Source organism: Lacerta agilis, chromosome 1 (genome assembly GCF_009819535.1).
Source record: "Lacerta agilis isolate rLacAgi1 chromosome 1, rLacAgi1.pri, whole genome shotgun sequence".
NCBI classification, from domain to species: Eukaryota; Metazoa; Chordata; class Lepidosauria; order Squamata; family Lacertidae; genus Lacerta; species Lacerta agilis.
In genome coordinates, this window is record NC_046312.1 from 1,407,446 (window position 1) to 1,430,483 (window position 23,038).

General features: G+C 52.1%; 1 protein-coding gene across 8 annotated transcripts in view; it reads left to right on the forward strand.

Moving 5' to 3' along the window:
• Positions 1–23,038, forward strand: part of RGS3 (regulator of G protein signaling 3) — a 73,157-nt gene that overhangs the window by 22,061 nt on the left and 28,058 nt on the right. For 7 of the 8 annotated variants that reach the window (XM_033156661.1, XM_033156233.1, XM_033156318.1 and 4 more), the window contains 10 exons: positions 1,073–1,152; positions 7,076–7,157; positions 7,600–7,705; positions 8,291–8,642; positions 9,561–9,600; positions 13,044–13,231; positions 14,939–15,022; positions 17,682–17,793; positions 18,695–18,738; positions 21,725–21,853. In XM_033156661.1, coding sequence (XP_033012552.1) covers positions 1,073–1,152; positions 7,076–7,157; positions 7,600–7,705; positions 8,291–8,642; positions 9,561–9,600; positions 13,044–13,231; positions 14,939–15,022; positions 17,682–17,793; positions 18,695–18,738; positions 21,725–21,853 — 1,217 coding nt within the window. Of the gene's footprint in view, positions 1–1,072; positions 1,153–2,165; positions 2,376–7,075; positions 7,158–7,599; positions 7,706–8,290; positions 8,643–9,560; positions 9,601–13,043; positions 13,232–14,938; positions 15,023–17,681; positions 17,794–18,694; positions 18,739–21,724; positions 21,854–23,038 lie in introns of those variants that run through there. The other variant, XM_033156745.1, reaches the window with a different exon arrangement.

A 23,038-nucleotide genomic window follows, 5' to 3' on the forward strand; every position in this document is an offset into this window, starting at 1 on the left:
GTCTCAACCGCTGGAAATGCTTCTTCAGAGACCATATAGTGGGCTGCTGTCCATTCAGGTCCCCTGCAGGGGTGAGAATCGCTGGTGCTGTAGGTGGCGCTGTTGAGTTGTATCAGAATATCCATTTGCCCATTGATTTGCCTGCTCTTTCCTACTCTCCTTTCTCCTGTATTCCACCAAACATTTCAGTAATTTAATTTGATTAATAGCTGGTCATTTGTTCAGTATTTTATGGTTCTATAATTTTAAGATTTTAAAGTTTTAGCGTGCTTTAATGATTTTCCTGTATACTGTCTTGAGCTGGAGGTTCATAAATATTCTTAAACTTCTTGTCGATGCTCTAAGGTCATATTCTGTGGTCCTGCTCTTCATCCCATCTTTGCAGGAGATTAGGTGGGCAAATACAGGAAACGAGGCTTTTTCAGTGCTGGTCCAAAACCGTGGAATGCCTCCTCTTGGGGGATCTGCCAGACCCCGTCTCTTCCTGTTTTGGGACAGGAATTGAAGAGAGGTGGCTGTTGTGGTTGTTTTTAAGCCAGCAAGCTCCTGTTGTAAACCACTCTGGGGTCAACTGATGAGTGGCAGTATGCAAATCTCAAAGATAACCAAGAAAAACCAGCTGCTTTAAAGAATTGTTCTACTTTACTAATATAGTTGTTTTAGTGCTGTTGCGTTGCAGTGTTTTTATTTCCCACTTAGGTTTATTATTGCAGGGATAGATATTCCTGTCATTGGAAGCCATGTGGGTACATTTTGCAGAACCATTGGACACTAGTAACAAATAGCAGAAACTCTCCCTTGTGATAGGGGTGGAAGAGGGCAGAGAGGAGGAGACTCCTATATTACGTAGCTCCCCACACCTGAGTCTCTCTGTGTGTGATGTGTCTAATCCTGTTGCCCCCCACCCCCCCAGGATCAAGTCTGCCCCAAGTTGCGCAGATAATGTGAAGCCGTTCCGGCAGCTTCAGTGGACATTAGGCATGTAAAGCAGGATGTTTCAGTACAGGGAGGTCAGGCCTTCCCTCTTTTTTCTGCAGATGTGATGGACAGATTCCTCCCTATTGTTTTGCAGAGCTGATGTTGGCCAGGCCAGCTGCGACGGTGGCGTTGCTGGGGAAGCAGCAGCAGGACGAGAACATGGAGCAGCTCAAGGTAGGAGCGTGCAGGTGTGGGAGGCAGGGCTCAACAACCACCTTTCCCAAGCCAGGGAGCGAGTGGATGCCTTGACCATATTCAGCTGCTCCTGCTAAACACCCATGAAGTGGGCAGCCAGTCAGAAAGTGTGGAGGAGATTGGGGTGCCTCACCATCCTCCCTCACCTGCCCACAGGCAGGAGGACTGTTGCAGTGAAAATCCTGCTGCAAATTGCACCCTCCGCCTGCTGTTCTGCAAGTGTTTTTCTCATGTCCCTCGCATGCTCCTGCCGGCTGGGAAGGAGAGGAAGCTTGAAACTCTTCTTGCTTTGACATCCCTGGCAGCATTCCTGTATCAGTCTCTACAGCCGCAGCAGGCGCCGTAACTTTCCCCCAGCTTGACCACACCCCCGAAGGCACACTCCTGCATTGTCTCCTGAGACAGACGGATGCCAGCCATTTCACTGCAGTCACCCCTATCTGTTCTTTTCCTTTCTAATGGGCACTGGCAGGCAGGAGTCGGCATGCCTAGGAAGGCTCAGCTCTTGGGTTGCTTTGTTCCTCTTACGCAGCTAGCCATGAACGGGTCTGATTTGCGGATCCCCATCAGTAAAGAGTTTACTTGTGTGAGAGAGAGTTAAAGAGAGAGATTTTTCTGGGCATCTTCTTTCCTTCCTTGGTTACTTGCAGTCCTTACCCTTTCTCCTCCACTCTCCCCATATGAATGTGAATGTAAGCCCCCCGCCCTTTTGCATAGCACTAGTGGAAGGCCCCCTCCGACATCCTCTGACTGTTTGTGAGAACCTGGGCCATGTCCGTGTGCCGGGGAGATTTGCCTCGGTGAACAAAGGCCGCCTGGGTGAAAGAGCTGACAGGAGCTTGACTCCAAACTCTCTCTCCCTCTCTCTCTCCCTCTCCCTCTTCCCCTCCAGTTCTCAGGAAGCCTCTCTGCTTATCATAAAGCAGCACATGGCAGTGAGAGCTGCCCAGGAGGTGAGGGGTGGCTTCCTGCCATTCTTCTGCTGAGCAGCTCCTGGGTTCTCATGGGCGGCCATGCCAGGATCACAGAGGCTTATTCTCAGCTGCCAGAAGGCAGGCAGGCAGGGGGCCTCTGTTCTGCGCTCACCAAGGAGAGCGGGGAATGGTTTAGCTTTGCCTGGTCCGCCCGCAAGGCTCCAGGCCGCGGACATGAGCCGATTCAGCGGACTGTGCAGAGTGTGCTCGGAGCAGCGCTACCGGCAGGTCGGTTGCATGCGAACCCAGGAGCAGGTGTGCGCGAGGTTCAAGGAGCGTGGCCTTCTCCAGTGGGTGCGTTGAGAGGAGACGGGAGCAGCACCTCATGGAACTGGCTTTGGTGCTGGGAAGGGCCCACACTTCTCCCTGCCAGGGCTGAATAATTCTGTGGACCTGCCCCACTCCTCCGGGTGGCTGACTGGGCTTTCTAAGAGGAGTCGGGGGTGACCTCCTTGATTGTCCCTGCATCATCTGAAGGCTTGGACCTCGGGATGAGTGTGCTCCCTCCCCTGTCAGGTGCTTGTTGGGGATCCCAAGGGGTCGAGCCCTGCCATGGCGCTCAGATCCTGTGCTTGGCCCCTGTGAGGACGGGGCCCAGTTGACCTGATCCAGCTGCAGCCAGGCTCTTCTAGTCTCATTGCTCCCTTGTTGAGAGAGGCTGGCTTGCCTAAAGGCCTCTGACAGCCCAGTCCTAGGTGGGCTGACTCACGGAAGTCAGCCTCACTGCTTTCCATTGAATTGGTGCCCTAATCACCATGCACTGGGTGGCAGCTCTGGTGACTTCATAGCTGAAGTGAGATTCGATCCAGGGAAGTGAGCTCAACTGCAGAGCGCCGTCTCTTGTTGCATATTGATTTGGTCTCGTTGTGTGTGTGTGTGTGTGTGTGTGTGTGTGAGAGAGAGAGAGAGAGAGAGAGAATTGTCTTTTGAGGGTTCAGAAGGAACCCCCTCCCAGCCTTACATGCTGCCTTCATTCCATGTCTAGCAAGAGGCTCCTGGGAATCTCACAGAAGCAGGGCAAGCAGGGGGCGGAGGATGGTAGGAATCCAGCTTTATTCTGTTCGTTTTCTCCAGTGTCTGCTAGTCAAAGGGATGCTGCCTTTGACTACAGATGCCCCATTGCTAGCTGCCCTTATTTACTAGCCAGCCACTAATTGGACCACCTGATCTCCCCTAATGTGTCCAAGCGGCCTGTCTTGGGAGCTTCCCCCTCAGTGAGTTCCTAAGGGGCAGCCCTGCTTCTGCCACACTGTGCTCTGAGGATGCCTCTTGCGGTGTGTGGGATGCCTCTTGCAGAGGGTCTTTCACTCTGAACCTTTTGACCCTGTGGCTTTGGAGTGATGAGATTGTGACCTGGAGGGAGGGCGAGCTACCCACGCTTCATCTAGGTCCCCCACCTCTTTCTGGCACCTTTGCCTCGGGGTCCAGTTGGGCATCAAGGAGGCAGGTTCCAGCAGGCCCCTGGATCTCCAAAAGATGAAGCAGCAGCTAAATAGGGCAAAAACTGCCCTGTGTGTTTGCCATGATGCAAACAAATCTCCTACCCTAAAACACCCTGAATAAAGCAAAGGAGGAGGAGGAGGGAGGCACTGTATCAACATGCAATCCTTTGCAGGCTACTCAAAAGTAAGCCCTGTTGACTTCAGGGAAGTGTGTGTAGGATTGTGGCCTTTGTCAGCTTAGAGGGGTACAGCCTTTCCAGTTACACAGAACTCCTTTCCAGGTCAGTTCAAGAGGGAAACCCAGCCAGATGGGTGGGGTGTAAATAATAAAAAATGTTGTTGTTGTTGTTTGTTGTTGTTGTTGTTGTTGTTGTTGTTGTTGTTGTTGTTGTTGTTATTAGGTGGAGGAAGAACTCTGTGATTCCTCTGTTGTGCCCAGGGGAAAACTTGGCTTGGCTTCTCTTCAGGTTGCTGTCGTGAGATAGTTTGTGTTGATAACTAGCGGATAAAATGTACAATGTGAAACTCAACTCTTACAATCTGTAACTCAACTCTTCTTCATTCTTCTTGATGAAGTGGGGCTTGAAGGCTGGCATACTTTTGTTCTTGCTGAAGTGGGTTCCCTAAAAGCTCGAGTTAAGGGCCTCAGAGCTCGACTGGATTGGGCTGGGGAGGATCCGCTAGGTCCTCCTAGCCAAGGGTTCTGCTTTCTCTCCACAGTGTCCGGCCAAGTGTCCGCCACTGCCCCTCCAGGAAGGCCACAAACAGTGCATGAAGCCAGCAGCCTCCACCCACATGGTTTGTTCTCCATCAACTAGTATTCAGAGATAGACTGCCTCTGAACATGGAGGCTCTCTATACCTGTGATAGAACCATGAATTGCACTAGTTTCCCATTTAAAGCTATGTTAAGCTTGTAGCCACAATCACAGAATCGAACAGTGAGTTGCACATGCTAATTATACACGTGTGAAGAAGTACCGGTAGTCATTTTTCCTGCTGGTCCGTTTCCACTGGGTGGCCCTGAGAGAAAGAGGGAAGCGTTCTCCCCATCTACTCCTGGCGTGCTTTATGTAATCCTTAAATCCTTTCAGTTATCTCAGCTAAGCAGCGCACAAACGCTTCAACCAGGGAACTTGGGCTCCAACTTCCTATAGTCGTTCTGTCTGCCTTTTTCTGACTATGGCTCCTTCCCCCTGTCTTTCAAACCACCCTGTGGCACGGCCCATGCGCTGCCCTTGGACTTCTGCGGAATCACCAGGGAGTTGCCCTTTTGCTCCCAAGCAGGAAGAATGTGTCCCTCGTCCCCTTTGAACAGACTCCCTCCTCCTTTGAGCAAGCGCTGGTGGAGGAGCTCTTAGTGGGGGTCTTCCTCGGGAACCGGAAGGGCAGATCTTTCCCCTTTGCTGGTCAAACAGGATACGCGAGAGACAGACATCTCTGGAACCACTCAGGCTCCACATGGGATGCAAGTCCAAGTCTGAACAGTGTCTGTGGTCAGACAGGTTTCCTCTCTTCCCATCGGCAGCCCAGTCAAGATGCCTCTGCCTGCTCTCATGGGCCATTGAGCTTATTGGGTGCTTGACATGAGTCCACAGTATGATGCAGCGGCAAAAAACAACAACCGACTAATGCTATTCTAGGCTGCATCAATAGAAGTATAGTGTCCAGATCAAGGAAAGTAATAGTTCCACTCTGTTCTGCCTTGGTCAGACCACACCTGGAGTCCTGCATCCAATTCCGGGTGCCACCATTTAAGAAGGATGTTGACAAGCTAGAACTTGTGCAAAGGAGGGCAACTAAGATGATCAAGGGTCTGGAAACCAAGCCTTATGAGGATCGGTTGAAGGAGCTGGGGAAGCTTAGTCTGGAAAAGAGGAGATTGAGAGGAGATGATATAGCGACTTTCAAATATGTCAAGGACTGCCACAAGGAAGAGAGAGCAAGATTGGTTTTTCTGCTTTGGAGAGTAGCCTTTCAAACCAGAGTAGACTTGAACCAGTGGCTTTAAGTTACAAGAAAGGAGATTCCGACAAATCACCAGGAAGGAATTTCTGACAGTAAGAGCTGTCCGACTGGAGGTTGTGGACTCTCCTTCCTTGGAGAAGAAGAAGAAGAAGAAGAGTTTGGATTTGATATCCCGCTTTTTACTACCCGAAGGAGTCTCAAAGCGGCTAACATTCTCCTTTCCCTTCCTCCCCCACAACAAACACTCTGTGAGGTGAGTGGGGCTGAGAGACTTCAGAGAAGTGTGACTAGCCCAGGGTCACCCAGCAGCTGCATGTGGAGGAGTGCAGACACGAACCCGGTTCCCCAGATTACGAGTCTGCCGCTCTTAACCACTACACCAAACTGGAGGTTTTTTAAGCAGAGGTTGGATGGCCATCTGCCAGGGATGTTTTAGCTGACCCTTGGGTCCCTTCCAACTCTACCATTCTATGATTCTGTGCTAAGACCCCCAGACCCTTTTCACATGTGCTACTGGTAAGCCAGATGTCCCCATTCTTACATTTGTTCACCTGGTTCTTCCTGCCTATGTGCAGAACCTTACATTTGCCCCTCTTGAAATTGATTTTGTTAGTGTGGGCTCAGTTTTCCAATCTGTTAAAGGCATCTTGAATCCAGATTCTGTCTTCTGCAGCTTTCACTGTCATGAAGGGAATAAAACTAAAATCATGAGGAAATAGCACCAGGGGCATGACCAGGATCCACAGGGCTCCATGTCAGACCTTGGCACATCTCCTGTGGGGCCACCTGGTGGGGATGTGCAGCTGGGGGTGGGGGTGGGGAGCATCCATGCTCCTGTTGTGGTACAGTGTGAGTGGTGACGGGATGCTGGCTAAGGACCCCTTTGGTTTGACTGAGTGGCCCACAGGCACCTGTAGTCTCTGAGGGGGCTGAAAGCTCTTTCTGCTGGGTACCAAATCCCTTTGAAGCCCATGCTGCCTAGTGGCCTGTCAGGCCCTGGCTTTTGGAAAGCCCCTTCAGCCTGACGGCACAATGCTATTTTGAGGAGAGCTGCTGTGGTGCTTCTATCCTCCCTGTGGCAACGGATGTGGGTGAGGCTAAGATAACCTCCTCCTCTCTGTGGTGGTGGAGGCGGCTAAGGTAGGGATTGATAAGATCAGCACAACCTTTCAGCTTCCTGTCCACATGTGGCCAGTGGAAAGTTCCTGGTGCTCATTGCTCAAGGAGAGAGCAAGGTGCTCCCCACCCGTGGCTGCCTGCTGAGCCCACACCAGGGGACTCACTTGGCTTTTCTTGTTGTGAAGGCCGAACAGAATGGCTGTGGGCACAGTTGCAGGGTGTGTGGAAGAGATCCCACTTCCCTCTCCTGGGGTTCAGTGAGCATGTGCAGAGTGTGAGTGTGCATACATCCCATTTGTCTTTCCCCACCTGCTGCACAGATACAACCAGTGAATGCAGAATGCATGAGGGGCAGCTGTTGCTGTTTGTTAAAAGGCATAACTTCGTTGTTTCCTTCCAGATTACAATCCCGCGTGGCAAGAATGGGTTTGGGTTCACCATCTGCTGTGACTCGCCTGTCCGTGTGCAGGCAGTGGACTCGGGTAAGAAGGGCAGAGGTGCCTGGATGGTGGATTAGTTCGCTTTGCAAAGGGGCTGGGCTCTGGGCTCCAGCTTCTCCTGCCTCTTGGCACTCTCCTCCTGGTCTAGGGAGTGGCATGCTGGCCGTGTGCTATACAACACAGGTCCGCTTTCTCCCACCACTCATGGCTCCAGCCCGCAGACTTCTGAATTCAGCATTAATTAGGCTCTGGAAGCTGGCAGGGTCTGCTCTTGGACTAACACAGAAACGTGCACTGCTTTCCCTATTTTCCTTCCTGTCTAGGAATGCTAGGGATTCTTCTAACTCCTATGCTTGAGAAGTTCTGTTTGGCTTACAAACTGCTAGGTACTCATCCACCCAAGTTTGCTTTGGTGGGAAAGGCTATGAAACCAGTTTGCCTGCGGTACAGACATGCCCTGTTTCTCCCACCCCACCCTTTGCAGGTAGCCCAGCAGAGAAGGCTGGCTTGCAGCAACTGGACACCATCCTCCAGCTCAATGAGCAGCCTGTCGAGCGCTGGAAGTGCGTGGAGCTGGCCCACGAAATCCGGTGACTATAACACACATGTGGAGATGGAATTGCAGGGTTGGAACCAGGATCCCTGGATCCCTCAGGGTTGTGTGCATGGGTGGAGAGTAAGGGGTCTCTGTGCCTGTGTCTGAGTATGGAAGGGCTGCTTTTGGGAAACACCCAGACATTTGCAAAGGCCTGACGTGTAGGAGATGTGCAGTTGTTGCAAACACTTTATGGTCATCGTGGGGCCAGCACAGAGAAGGCCTCCCTCCCAACACCTTGAGACTGGATCTGGTCTGTGGCCCTTTCCATCTTGACCTTTCCATTTTCCATTACTGAGACCTTTGGAAGAGCCTCTGCACGCTTCTCCCTTCTCTACACCTTGCCAGTAACTGAGGTGCTTTTTGGGAAGGTTGTCCGGAGGCTCCGGAAACTCCCTTCCTGGGGAGCCTCCTCAGAACCCTTCATCTATCAGCAGGCAAGGCCTTCCTTGTTTTGGAGAAGGCTCTGGCCTGATGATTTCCAAGCAAGGGTGGGAGAGACAGGGCAGAAAGTGTGTGTGGGGGGGGGGGAGTGACACCAAGAACGAATCTGCGTCAATGCCAATCCTATTTCTTGCAGGAACTGCTCCCGCGAGATCATCGTGCTGGTCTGGCGCATAGTCCCTCGGGTCAGACCTGGCCCAGAAGGTGTCATCCGCCGCTCGTCCTGCAAATCGACGTACGACTTGCAGTCACCGCCCAACAAGCGAGAGAAGAACAGTGCATTGCGCTCCCAACACCTCGATCATCGCCAGAGCTGCCACATCGTGTATGGTGGGAACGAGGGCCTGGCTCTCAACGGCTGGGAGCGCTACACAGAGCTTGGGAAGGTCTCCCAGCAGCACACCATGCCCTCCCCTTCCCGACCACCCTCAACGAGCGGGGGCGACAAGAACTACATCATCCTGGCCCCGCTCAATCCAGGAGGCCAGGTATGGAAGCAGGGGTTGGCTACTGGTCAGTTGGCTCATCTCACCTCTTTGGTCTGAAATGCTCCACTTGCACACTCTCCTCTCGGAAGAAGTGCAATTGGCAGGTCAGAGTCTCCCAGATTGTCATTGTTTTCATGTGGGATTAAGTCACATCCTGACAAATTTGGAGTTCTTGCGAAACAAACAGGCTTCCTCCCCTTGCAATAAGGAAAATGGTAGGGATGCGTTCTTGGGAGGGTGGGATGTAGCATTTGCCTAGCAATATTGTCTCCCCACATACAAATCAGGATGAAATCTCATTAAGCAGGTTCCCTGGAAGGGAACCCCTTTCACTGCCAGAAGTGAAAATACAAGGCCTTCGTCCACAGAAGCAGCTCATGAGATGATTAGAACTGGTCCTGCAGGGGACAACAGGCTGTGGGTGGCTGGATGCTCCAGAACAAGAATGCCTGCATGCAGAGAATTGGATGTCAGCCTGCAGGTCAGACTGCAGCGTAGCTCTTTCCCTGGCACATTTGCTCTCTGTGTAAAAGGAGAAGTTCCATGTGTTGAGTCCACCCTGCAGGCTGAAATGCAGTGGTTCAGGCGCTGTCTTTCCAGAGGATGCTGCTGGGCCCTTGGCCCTCCATCCCATCAGAGCCCTCTGCTGTTGCTCCCCTCTGATACCCTTAGTTGAGTCTGAGTTGCCCATCTGAGCATGTTGACTGTGCATGGAGTACCTAGAATAGTTCTTCCAGGGTAGTGACATCTTGTCCCAAACAGTGCTGACCTATATTTCAAAAAGAGAAAGGGCTGAGATTTCCAAATGCTACATTCCGCACCCAGCATTAGAATTGCAGGGTCTTCCCAAGCCCAACAGTGTCTTCTGAGAGCAGGGAGGAGGAAGTAACCCCGGCTCTCCTGCCTTGTGTCTTCCAGGTGCTGAGGCCCGTCTACCCAGAAGGCAAGGCCCCTGGAGGTGAGTGAGAAGGGGGTCTCGCTCCATTCTTGCCTGTGTCTTGGGTTTTGCTCATTTCTGGGTTGGAGGTCTAGCTTTTCTTGAGGTGGCAAACTATTAAGTGAGGCCAGGAGCAGTGAAGGAAAATCTTAGGGAGCCTCTTTTTACTACTTGTTGTATTTGTTTTCTTGTGTTTGGAGCACAGAGCAATGGAGAGGAGTTCTGGAGAATCCAGGAGCCGCAGCTGGTGGCCTATTAGCTGCTTGGGCTCCCAGAGTCCCCAGAGGTTTGCCTTGTATGAACACTACACCTTGTCGCAAACTGCATTTCATTACTTGTTGGGAGTCATGTGTATCCCAGCCTTCCTCAAAAGAGGTTGCGGGGGGGAAGCGCCTCAATTTTATTCTTGTGGCAGCCCTGAGATCAGAGAGCCTGGCTCCAGGGAAGAAGAAGAAGAAGAGTTTGGATTTGATATCCCGCTTTTCACTACCCGAAGGAGTCTCAAAGCGGCTAACATTCTCCTTTCCCTTCCTCCCCCACAACAAACACTCTGTGAGGTGAGTGGGGCTGAGAGACTTCAAAGAAGTGTGACTAGCCCAAGGTCACCCAGCAGCTGCATGTGGAGGAGTGCAGACACGAACCCGGTTCCCCAGATTACGGGTCTGCCGCTCTTAACCACTACACCAAACTGGCTCTCAGGGAGGTCACCCAGGGAGCTTCCTGGCAGAGCAGGGATCCAGAGCCTCCATCCATGCTGTCCATTAAAGCAACTCACTCCTGGGAATGCAGGGTGGGGGGAGGTGGAATTGCAACGGGCTGCATGAGAGGAAAGGACCCTGGGCTGGGCCAGGCCAAAGAGTGGGGGCTCTATATAGGGTTTCTGAGCCAGGAAGTCCCTGCTTCAGATCTCATGTCACCCACTGACTCACTCCCCCCCATGGCCACTTACCCACATCATCCCCACGGAGAGGGTGATAATGCCAACCTGCCTTGCAGGGCTGTTGTAAAAACGGCTGTGCTTTTTTGCCTGCCGCTGTTTGAGAGATGCCAGCTGAGTATTGCTGCCCCCTCCTAGGGACTGAGAGGCCTTTCTCCATCTCTGCAGCAAAGAGTGGGGGCTTCTGAGCCATTGCTAGTGAACATGGCTTGGTACTTCCATTGTTTGTCTGAGAGCAAACAAGCCCTTTCCAAATGGCTCATGGAATGGTACGATTTGTTTCCTTTGGAGCAGCCCTATCAGCTTCCCCATCTGCATCCAGGAGTGTTTGGGTTCAGGGGGACAAGGGAGGTTGGGGGGGGGCAGGCTCTTGAATGTTTGCCTTTCCCAGGGCAGCATCAGAGCAGCTACGAGGGACCTGCTGTGTGTGGGAAGGCAGCTGAGGGCAAGATGCCTTGCCAGCAACACTGGCATATTCCCCCAGGTGTGGCCCTGAGCACCCCAAGACTGAACAGCCTCTACATTGGCCACTCAGCAATGGCAATATCCTTAGCCCAAATCATCACAGTCAACACTTGTAAAAGTGGGAGTGATGAAAGCAGGTGAAGAAAGAGCTTTGGGGGCCAATCTGTTCATGATAAGGCCAGCCTGGGAACAGAGAGGCCCTGGTGGAAACAGTGCCAGCTGAGCTGCAGTGTTGTTTTCCAAGTCCTCTGCGGCAGGAGCAGCCATGTAGGAAATTTGCCAAAGTGACTGGCCAACAATGAACTGGCTTGACTCACCGTTTCCGCGAGGCTCCGTTTCCTACTGACTCTTGGAAAGCGTCACGCCCTGAGCAGGCACAGGGGACGGATGGGGAGAAATAAACACATGAAAAGCAATTCCTTGATGTTTCCGGGGAGGCCAAGCCAATGTGCACAAGGTTTAGTCTGGGCACCCGCCCCCCCCTGCCTCCTGCCATCAGAGGGGAAGCTGCCCTGTGTTCCTTGCAGGGGCTTCTATTCTTCTTCTGGCCAGACCTGATGGTGGCTGCAGCCCAAAACACACTTAATTCATTATATGCTGAGGAGTAAGCTCCCTTGAGCATTGTGGGGTTTACTTTTGAGTGAACCTGCATCAGGTTGGGCTGTACATCTGGTACAGAGGAAGGCTCTGTCTTCTTAATGCCTTTCCCCCAGACCAGGGGAGGTGAAGAGGCTGGCATGTACTTAAGGGGACTTTGTTGCCTGATGAAACTTGACGGTTGAGTCAGGCTTCTGACAGTTGTTGGTAATTGGACAGGAGGCTTGTTCACACTTCCACTTGTCCTGTGTCTAGAAAGTACAGGGCTGGGCAGTTTTCCACTTGACCTGGGCTTTCTAGGCACAAGACTGAGCAGTTTCCCCTTTGCCTGCTCTTTCCCCAGGGAAATCCCGCTTTTTAGCACTGAATCAGAGCAAACAGGAGAAAACCCGAATTGCCGTTTGCTCTGACTGAGTGCTAGAGAGCAGGTTTCCTGACTGGGTGGGGTGGGGTGGGGGGAGCAACAGGACAAGAGGAAGTGGAAATAACCCCAGAGTGGTAATGGCCCACTTGGCCGTTCTGATCTGCAGAACTGGCACTGCTACCTGTGCCTCATAATATTCGCTCCACAGTTGTAAGAAATCAGTCTTTGAGTGTGCAGCACCTGCACTTTGGAACTCCCTGCTTATTGACATCATGCAGGGCCTTTGCTGTATGCTTTCCGGTGCTTTTGCCTAGACAAGCATATCCAAAGATCCAGAAAGTTTATCTATGTCTTGATCTCTTTTTAGTGCACTGTTGGTTTTTATTATCTTTTGAATGTTTTTAATTCTTTATTGACCATTTTAATAGTTATTTAAAAACCTGTTTTGTGGTTTATTTGGATGCCTTTAATAGAGGATTAGACAAATCCATGGGGAATATGGCTGTCTTTATCAGTTGCTGGAAACTTCTGCAGGGAGGCAGCTGCTGTTTCGTTCAGGTCCAGCTTCCTTGTGGGCTTCTTGCCTTTGGGGCACCTGGTTGGCCACTGTGAGAACAGGGTTCTGGACTAGAGACGGCCCCTTTGGCCTGATCCAGCTTCAGGGCTCTTCTTGTGTTCTTACAAGGTTTTACTTCAGCCAAGCAGTAAAGGTAAAAAGGTAAAGGACCTCTGGAAGGTACAGTCCAGTCAAAGGTGACTGTGGGGTTGTGGTGCTCATCTCACTTCAGGCCGAGGGAGCCGGTGTTTGTCCGCAGGCAGATTTCTGGGTCATGTGGCCAGCAGGACTAAACTGCTTCTGGTGTAACAGGACACCATGACGGAAACCAGAGTGCACGGAAACGCCGTTTACCTTCTTGCCACAGCGGTACCTATTTATCTACTTGCACTGGTGTGCTTTTGAACTGCTAGGTTGGCAGTATATAATGTTGTTACACGAATTAATTAGTGTGTTCTTAGTACAGCTCTCTGGCAGGGCTGTGACCACAGCAGTCCTGCAGCAGAGGGAACAACAAGCTGCCCATCTCTCCCCCTTTCCTCCAGGCAATCCATGCAGAAGCGGGTCCCAGGGCAAGAAGTCCCGGCTCATGAAGACGGTGCAGACCATGAAAAGCCACAGTGGCAGCAGCTCCCAGAACTGCACCCTCATGAGACCTGGCATCCCACACTCCAGCTACGGCACCTACGTGACACTGGCCCCCAAAGTGCTGGTCTTTCCCATCTTTGTGCAGGTATGTCTCAAGGAGGGAGGGGGGAAGGGAAACCCTTTCTGCTGGGTAGGCACTTCCTCCTGTCCCTGCTGTGCTTGCTTCAGTACTACCACCTCAGTAAAACAGTGCCTTGTGTGCTGCCTCCCACAAAGTGCTATCGGCCAAAGTACTAAAGCCAGGGTGTGCGGTGTGGAAAGAGAAGAGGGACTTGCATCATTGTGGGGAGAGAGGTGTAAGGAAGACCCAAGGAGGAGGCTCAGAGCCCTGCTGGGCCAGAGCCACGGGCTGCCCAAGCTAGCATCCCTCTTCCGAAAGAGGAAGCTCCCAGCCAGAGCTCAAAAGCAACATTGCTTTGTTGTCAATTTGTTTTCTCTTCTCCTTTGAGGCAGCCCTGGGAACATTGTTCTAGGGGGCAACTATAAATTTAGCAAGTAAGTATATGCTGCTCCTCCCCAAGCCACTGTGGCATCACTGCTTCTTCGTGTGAAGGCTCCATCTAGTCACCCTGACTCATAGCCATCCATAGGGTTGGGATTAGCCCCAGCCAATATGGCCACTGGGCAGGGATGATGGGAGTTGCGGGCCACAGCATCTGGAAGGCACCATGTTGGTGACCCTTGGGTAAGGGTCTTTGATAATAAAGGAGAACCAGCTTTAAGCAACTATGGTGGAAGGTTTTTATTTTTTTTTTTAAAAAAACCAACAACACCTGGGGACCAGTACCTTAAAAGTTGAGTTAGAATGTGGCTGGTGTGGACCTACTATGAGGACATAAAAAGCAGGGTAATTAGCCCTGACTGAATGATTCAGAGTGAGCCTTCATGGCTGTGGAGTGGAGCATCCTTTTGTGAGGACCCCTTCCTCCACCAGAGTCCTGCAGAATTTCCCTAGGAAGAGTCCAAGGGTGCCAGTCTAGGCCAGCATCCTGTGGCCAGCCAGAAGCTCACAAGCAGGGCCTGAGAACGGCAGCGGCGGCAGCACTCCCAGCAAGCGGCGTTTGGAGGTGCCCTTACCTCTGACCGTGGAGGCAAAACATAGCCAGTGTGGCAAGTGGCCATTGGGAGCCATACCCTCCATGCACTTGTCTTAGCTTCTTGTAAAGCTATCCAAGCTGGTGCCTCCCCACCCCCACCATGAGCCTTGATGTGGCCTTAGCTACAGGCAGAAATGGCCAGTGTGGCTGCATCTGTGCACCTTGGCAAGGGAGGATCTTCCCTGTGCCCAGCCTCACCCTGAGATGTTCAGGGGCTTTGAGGAGAGGGGCTGGGAGAGAAGAGGAGCGTTGGTGGCCGTTGGTGGCTGGCAGCCGTGGGCCTCTCCTCTCCTATGCCCCCCACACTCACAGCAAGCATCTCCTGCCTCCCACATGCCTCTTCCATGCTCCCCCTGATTGCTTTCAGTCACTGTTGTGGCTGCTGCAGCTGAACAGTGATAACCACACACAGGGGCAGAGTGTGAGAGATCTTTTTATAGTTCCTGTGTGTGATGTAGGTGTTGGGGTTGCAAGGAGCCATCACACACTCATGCACAACCCGGCCCGCCCACACCAAGCCCTCAAAGGCTTCTTGTTTTCCCTCTGCTGGACTTTCCACCTGCAAGATCCGGTTTGTTATCAGGGGCTTCCCAGCCTCTCTGCAAAGAGGAGGTTGGTGGGGCTCTCAGGGGGCTGGCGTTGTTCTTCACACCCAAGTCTCAGGTGTGCCTCCCCCCCCCTCCTCTTCCTTTCAGCCTCTGGACCTTTGCAATCCAGCCCGGACACTGCTGCTGTCAGAAGAGCTTCTCCTTCACGAGACACGGAACAGACCGACCAAGGTGAGGCTCTGGGCACTTGTTGGTGCTGGTGAATTGTGTGAGATGGTGTCTGCTTGCTGATGGCAAAGGAAGCCAAGGCCCCCTCCTCTGCTGTCAGCGGGATGCTGGAGCCCACCTCCAGAAACATGAAGATGGGGCAAAGTGGGGAATCTGCCGGGGCAAATGCGCCCCCACTCCTTTGGCAGCAGAAGCACTGAAACAGGGCTTAAGAGGTCTGACATGTCTTTGGGCTGAGGTGAAGAAGAAGAAGAAGAGTTTGGATTTGATATCCCGCTTTTCACTACCCGAAGGAGTCTCAAAGCGGCTAACATTCTCCTTTCCCTTCCTCCCCCACAACAAACACTCTGTGAGGTGAGTGGGGCTGAGAGACTCCAGAGAAGTGTGACTAGCCCAAGGTCACCCAGCAGCTGCATGTGGAGGAGTGGAGACACGAACCCGGTTCCCCAGATAACGAGTCTACCGCTCTTAACCACTACACCACACTGGTGGCTGGATCTCCTCAGGTAGCCCCCCAAGAAGTGCTGGTTCCCCAAGGCCAGAGCTGGGAGAAGCTTCCTAGGGGACATCTACAACCATCACTTCAGCTCCAGGATTCTTTGGTGGGCAAATGCTCATCAATTTCTGTGTGCTGCCGAGATCCTCTTAAGGAGACCGGAAGCAGGAATTTGGGGGGTGGGGTGCAGAGGAATTAGCCACCCATCAGCAAGTTTCAGTTTCAGTTTATTTTATTTCAGCTTTAAGCCCATAGACATAACAAACAAGAACAGAAAAAACGTGCACATTCTGATTTACAATTACTAGCAACAGAACAGGTTAAAAGATATACAAATTAAATGAGTTATAATGGAAATTAAAAATTTCAAGTTGTGTATAACAATCCATTGCATCTCTTGAGTGTCACTACTGAGGTTATGCAGTGCCAAGCATTGCATATCAGGTTTGTCAAGCGTGGACCCCCTCTCCCCTCGCCCTTCATATGGGCTTCAACGAATCTGGTTCTGCTGCCTTGTTTGAGATTGCAAAAAAAGTTGTTTGTGTGAAGTTTCTGCCGGCCCTTCTTTGTGGCTGCTGGGGTGCTCCTCGAAGATAGTTGGGCTGTACTTTTTTTTGACAAACACTGCTCTGCTCCTGGACATTTTGCAACTGCAGCAGGAGCAGAGGGACATTACTTCTCCTGCCTCCCTGTCCCCATGCCAGGCAAAGCCTTGGCCTGCCAAACGTTTGTGCACCAGGCTGCCCCGGAAGCTTTTTTTGGGGGTGGGGGTGGGGGGAGGTTGCATCCTCTTCTAACCGCCAGCTTGTCTGTCCAGCTGTGCTAATGTTAAATGTACTCACATTTGAGTGCTTCCACCACCCTGCATTAAAAAAGAAAGAAATTCCATGCATGTAGACAGGCAGTGTGTCAGGGGGATGGACTTCTTTGTCCTGGGGTGCTTGCTTGCTTCCTGCATGCAGAGAGGGCTTTCCAGTAGGAAGTGGGGAATCCACCCCAACCCCTTGCATGCAAGAGCCATGAGGCCCAGGAGGAGCCACACTGCAGACAGGCACTTCTTGATGACAGAGTGGGAGAGGACGGCACCCACCCCTCTCTTCTGAAGAGGAGGAGGAGGAGGCCCTGCTGTGAGTGGAGAGCAGGGGCAGGAAGCGGGCCTTTCATGGAAGTGGGCACACCTTCTGTGGGGTGTGGTTCTCCCTTTGGCCCACTTGCCTTCTGCCCGCTTTTGCCTCTGGTGCAGGCTGGGGGCTTTGGCTAGTGTCTTCTCTCCCAGAGGGAAATGATGGTGGTTTTGGTATTGTTCCTGAATTTGCCTGTGATGTACGATGCATGTCCCTAGAGGGCAAACTGGGATGGTGCTTCTGGCATGATGGCCTTCCAGGACTTTTCTCAGAAAGGGGGTAAAAGTAAATGAGCTGAAGATGCCACCAAAGGATTATTTTCTTTAAGAGCGGGGAGAAGATGGTGGGTGGCTGTGGAGGGAGCCATGCCAAAGCCAGTCCTTCCCCCGAATCCTGATTCTGGCTTGAGCCACATCCTGTCTAGACTTGACGGTGGTTCCTGTAGTCACAATCTGCTGAGATCTTAGTCCTAGGTTTCCGCTGCTATGTGCTACAGGAGGCCCTTGTGCTCTTGGCTCCTTGGCCTGGCACCCTACCATCTCTGAGGAGAGAAGGAGAGTCCAGGGGCTCTGGCGTTGGCAACCTTCTGAAAATGCCATCGGATCAATCAGTCAATCAGCTTAACAACTCACATGGGGAGTTTATAGGCAAATGTTCTTCCTAGTTCTATTAAAAGTAATTGCTCTTTGGCCTGCCCATCCACTGTATTGTTGAAGCAAGAATTTGATTTATATAAAACAGGGGGCAACCAAGCTCTTTTTTTTTGGCCAGTCTCCCGAGAGTTGCATGCCAGCAGTGGGTGATGCAACACACAAAGGCACACACCGCCCTCTCCTGGCTGACCTGTGCAGAAGGTGTCCTTGTCCCATCCCTGCCCTCAGCTGATCAGTCTGATGTTGATCTGCACCCCCACCCAGGAGTTGGGCTCAGCTCAGCCCAGTGTTAGGCCTTGTTTATTCTCCCACCTTTTGCCACTCCCACCAAGGCTGGGTGGCCCTGCGTGCCTCAAGTGACCCCTCTGTCCTCTTCCCACCTTGCCCAGGTGACTCTCTTCATCTACTCAGACTTGCTGCTCTTCACCAAGGAGGATGAGCCGGGACGGTGCAATGTCCTCCGAAACCCCCTCTACCTGAAGGATGTCAGAGTGCAAGAAGGTGAGTTGTGGCAGGGGGCTGAGAAAGGACACAACACCTGCAGGTGTTGCCAGGGCACCTTTGCTCTTCCAGGAAGTGGGCTGAGAGCAAAGATATGTCGCCCTCTCCTGATTGCTTTACAGCAACTGGTGTTCAAAGTATACTGCCTAAGTACATGGAGGCTCCATTTATTTTTATATATTTACGTTTTGCTTTAAATCTTGCCTTCCTTCGTGGAACTCAAGGCGGTGTACATGATTTCTCTCCCCCTCCCAACCCAAATATTATTTCAATAAGTTTAGGGTGAGAGATAAGGTAAGGACTGTTTCATCCAGTGAGGTTTCACCCAGATCTGTCTCCCTGCAAGCTGCTGTCATGGCCCACAACCACGGACAGACCTCTCCCCTGCCACCCTGTATTCACCCAGCTATTTCCCTTAAAGCCCCACCCCACCCTGTGATCGAGGGCTGTGGCCACCAATTGCAGGACTGAGTTGAGCATAGAAGGAATTCCTTTTGTCACTCCTGGACTTAGCACTGACCTGCTAAACCAAGTATTAGGAGGCTGTGCGAATTCTCTCTGTCTGTCATACCCGGTGCTGTTTTTTCTAGAAAAAGAGGTGCTGGAGTTCACCATGAACTTCTCCCTTATTCTCTTAGAATGGCAATGGTGCCCACCTGTGAGGAGAGAGCTTGTGATGCTGCCTGAGGCAGCTTCTTTGTCTCTACATATGTGAGAGCTTTGCTTCTGAGGACTGAGAAACTCTCCATCTCTTTCCTTTTTGCTGAAAGCAAACAAAAGCAAATAGGAAATGAAAATCACTTGTTCAGTTGCCAGGAAGAGGGGGGGGAAGCATTTTGCCTGTGGGAGCCACTTCAGAGTCAAGGGAAAGCTAAATTTTTCTGATCTGCTTCACTTGCAGCTTCCTCAGAGGATCTGAAGTTCTGCATCCTCTACCTGGCTGAGGTGAGCATTGGACAGAGCACAACCGCACCGTGTTCTGTAATCGCTTGCCAAATGCTTCCTTTACTTGAATCACTTGAAACACTTCCACCTGTTTGGGGCAGAAGCTGGCCCTCTAGAAAACCAAGCGGGGTGGGGCAGAAGGTGAACTGGCAAATTTCTGCTGGGGAAACTTCTTCTGGGAAAACCTCATTTTACCCCTGAATTGAAGCAAACATCAATTGGGGTTTCTTTGGATATATGTTTGCACCAATTTAGCTCTAAAGAGTGGGTTTTCCGGGGGAAACGACAGAGCAAAGGAAAAACCACTTGGACCCATGCCTGAAAAGCATGGGACAAGCAGAAAAGCATTCGGACCCAGGCTTCCTACACATGGGGCAAACAGAAATGTGGATCAGAATTCTCTCTCCCTCGGAAGAGGTAGTCTGTTGTGTCTCTGGATGAGCCTCTGTTTTCTGATTTATTTCTTCAGTCAAGAGTCCCTGGGAATGATGGAGAAGGGAGAAAGTCTAATCAGCTCACATTTAAAGAGGAACATAACCTAATTCACACTTTCCAGAGCAATGCATGAATGGAAACTCAGCTACCCTCCCCAACTCCCTCTTCTTCCACTTTTGCAATGCCGTTCTCCCATCAAGGAATGAATACAAACATACATTTGTATAAAAGCAAACATAAGATACAAAAATAAGGGGAATTATTTTGCAAGAGTGTGTCTGTTAGGCAAACTTGCATGCAGAAATATGTGAATGTGGGGGAAAAAAACCACACAAAAATGGTGATTAATTTTCAGCAGGGCTCCCTACCCCCCCCCCTTTTAATGTCAGAAACTGATGTGGAAATGCGGGAAATGATCCTAACATTGGTCAAATGAGACACCGAAATGCTCAAGGGCGTGTTCATAGGAAGGGACGGGTGTCACTGTTGCCCTCATACCTTTTAGAAGCAAGCCTTTCCTGGGCACCTCCCTCCATTTTAATTCAGAGGGAGAAATGTGAGCCTCACCTGGAATAAATTTGGCAAAGGCACATGGTGTGTGTGTGTGTGTGAGAGAGAGAGAGAGAGAGAATTTTGGCCCCAGTGCCAGGTGCTGTCTGTTGGTGTTTTGGTCACCTCCTGCCCTCTGGGGTTTGTGTGTACACCCCTGTAGGGGAAAAGCACCATGCAGAACCATCTTGCGTAGCTAGCAGTGTTTGCACAGCGTCCCCATTGCCCAGCCCTGATCGAATTGAGTTGCAAGCCGTTAATCCCATTAGCTGTGGGATTAGGAGATGGGCTCCTGAATTGCTCTTGATGGAAAGCACTTGGAAACGTCTTTTCAGATGCCTCTTGGGGGACATTCTGGTGGTGAGCTGCGCAAATAGTGTATTCATTCGCTGCAACAGCAGCACAGCCAATCCTGCCCCCTGCCCAGCCGGCATTATGCCTTGTTAGCCTGAACTGATTTCCCGTAATTCACCCTCTCCTCCTGCTCCGAGAGACACAAGCGTGGAGAGGGCAGAGCTGGCTGAGCACGCACATGTCCCTTCCGCATAGAGGAGCCTCCTCTCTTGCAATCCTTCATGGCGCTGTTTCTGTCTCACGCTCCACCCGCATGGCTCTAGAGCACAGGGGCTTATCTTCCCAGGACTAGGCGCTGTTCTGTCTGTCAGGTAAGCTTTGGTCTGGCTTTAAAGAGTAACACTATGGGTCAGGCTACAAAGAGGTCTGTGTCGCTGCACACAGAACTGTAACTTTGTTGAGTTGGCGGCAGCAGCAGCAGCAGCAGCAACAACATCTGTGTCTCATGCCACAGAGAGAACCTTGCGATGCCCCTCTGGGCATTCTGCTCCTGCGGGGGGGAGGTGTGCTTTGGGCAGCCTGCCCTCCATGGTGAGGCGTGGGCCAATTCAGACAGCCCTCCATGCTGGGCATGTTGTGGCTGGAGAAAGTCAGAAGCAATCCCAGTTTTGAAAAAGCAAGGGGGGGGGAAGGGGGCAAAACCAGGCCATGGTCTTCCTGCTAAATGACCCATGATTCCTCCTGCTGCCACCCCCGCGGCAAGTGTTCTGGGGCCCCATAGGGCTCCTTTTAAACTTCCTGTGCAGCTGCTGCAAGTCAGAGGAGCAAAGGCGTTCAAGGCAAAGGAGACACCTGGGTGCTGCAGAAGACTTTTGGGACTTGTCAGGATGTGGGGTCCCTAAATAAATGAGTGAACTACTTGTCACTTCAACATTCTGCCCTTCAGAGCTTGCACATCCTGCTAAAAGGGTAGCAATACGAAGTGTTGGTAAAGCACACAGGCACAACTCCCCCCCCCCCACTATGATACGATGAAACTGTGCCCGCCTGGCGACAGGCTGCCGTGGTGCTTTGTCTCAGCAGCCCCTGTGGCGCTGAGGGCAACCTTGTAAGTGGATGATAAATCCCTGCCAGTCAGTTTCCTAGCCAAGGAGCCTTTTAGCTGAAAGACGGGTGGCAGCAGTGACGTCTGCCTAGCCGTCGAGGGAAAAGGGGGCTGTAAAGCAGGAAAAAAGCACTGCGGGTGGGTCCGTCCCTGTGGAGGGTTGCTTGACAGCCTGCCCCGTAGTGATTGTTCAGCAAGGTGAGCAGAGTGGGAAGTCGGCCTGGTTCACCAGACTTCCATCTCCCTTCCCTGCCAGGGGCAGCCCAGACAGGAGCAACTCGAGGGCCTCAGCAAGGTCTTCAGTCTTGGATTTCAGCAAGTCTCCAGTGGGAGGGGAGCTGCACTGCTGGGGGGGGGGCAGCCCTTGGGCATGCCTCTTCTCTTGCTGCCTCTGTTGCCAGAGCCCAGCACAGGGACCTCCTCGGATGGAGGCATGAGCAGCCTCTGTGTCTCTCAGGTGTGCTGGGCTTAAGGCACCATGAGGGCTCCTTTGCTCGGAGAGACCGCGATGTGGATGTTGCCATCGGAGAAGGAGGCCGGCTTATGGGCCCAGAGCTTGGCTCCAGGGTCTGGCTAAAGGCTGGTGTCCTTCTGTGTCCCTAGAAGCTGGAGTGCGTGCTCAGCCTGGAGGCTCACTCCCAGGAGCAGAAGAAGAGAGTCTGTTGGTGCCTGGCCGACAGCATCTCCAAGCAGCAGCCCACGACCCCCACAGCTCCTCCAGCTGAGAGCAAGGTAAGCAGCCGGGGAGGGGGTGTGGTGTGCTGAGAGGGGCCCGCATCACTACCACCACCTACCCTTCCAAATTTTGAAACCCCTACCCCCTCAAAAGAAACCTGCAGTTCAGTCAACCAGCAGATCAGTCAACTAAAGGCCTAGATCAATTGCAGTAATGTTGTAGGGGGAAAAAATGTTTGTTTTTTTTATAACAGTACATAGGAAGCTGCCTTTATGGTGAGTCAGATCACCTTGCTCAGTATTGTCCACACTGACTGGCAGCAGCTCTCCAGGGTCTCAGGTAGGAGCCTCTCCCAGCCCTGACTGGAGGTGCCTGGAGTAAAGGTAAAGGGACCCCTGACTGTTGGGTCTAGTCGCGGACGACTCTAGGGTTGCGGTGCTCATCACGCTTTACTGTCCGAGGGAGCTGGCGTACAGCTTCCGGGTCATGGGGCCAGCATGACTAAGCCGCTTCTGGCAAACCAGAGCAGCACACGGAAATGCCGTTTCCCTTCCCGCCAGAGGTTAGTTAAGGGGATCTTGGATAGCAAAAGGAAATGTTGTGATGGCTGCTCAGTGACCGTGTCTTTCTCGTATGCTTGCTTGCTTGCTAATGGCCTGCAGTGACTAACTGTTGCCTTCTCAGCGCCTGCTAATCATTAGAGGATTGTTTTCCCCAAAGGCCCCTGGTGGTTGGTAGCTTCTCCTAACGGATGCGCAACCCAACACCAAGGGTGGGCAGAGGCTGCAGTTTTGCAGTGGGTGCACAAGTCAGTGCAGTTTGGGGGGAAGTCGACCAGCTGTGCATGGGGGCAGGCGCCCTCCTCCCCATTTGCCCTGCCAATTGCTGGCATTCAAAGCTTGACTGCATTTGGACCTGGAAGTTCCTTATATCTGACAGGACCAAGAGCCATGGGTTGCCCTCTCCTCCACAGAAGCAGCAGAAGCCAAGAGAAAGGCCCTCTCGTGCCCCAGCTCAGTCTTGCTGCTACTGCAAGAAGGGCAGGGCAGGAGGGGTTTTTCTTCTCACAGGGATTGTAAGTTTTGTCTGGGTACAGAGGAATAGACTGCATGCCCTGAAGGGACTCAGAGTAGTTGGGGGTTGATAACAAAAACCAACCCCCCCCCCACTCACCTGCTTCTGAAAACCTCCCTCCCCTCTCCCCAGGCACTACATCCTGCAGTGCATCTTGGGCATCGGGC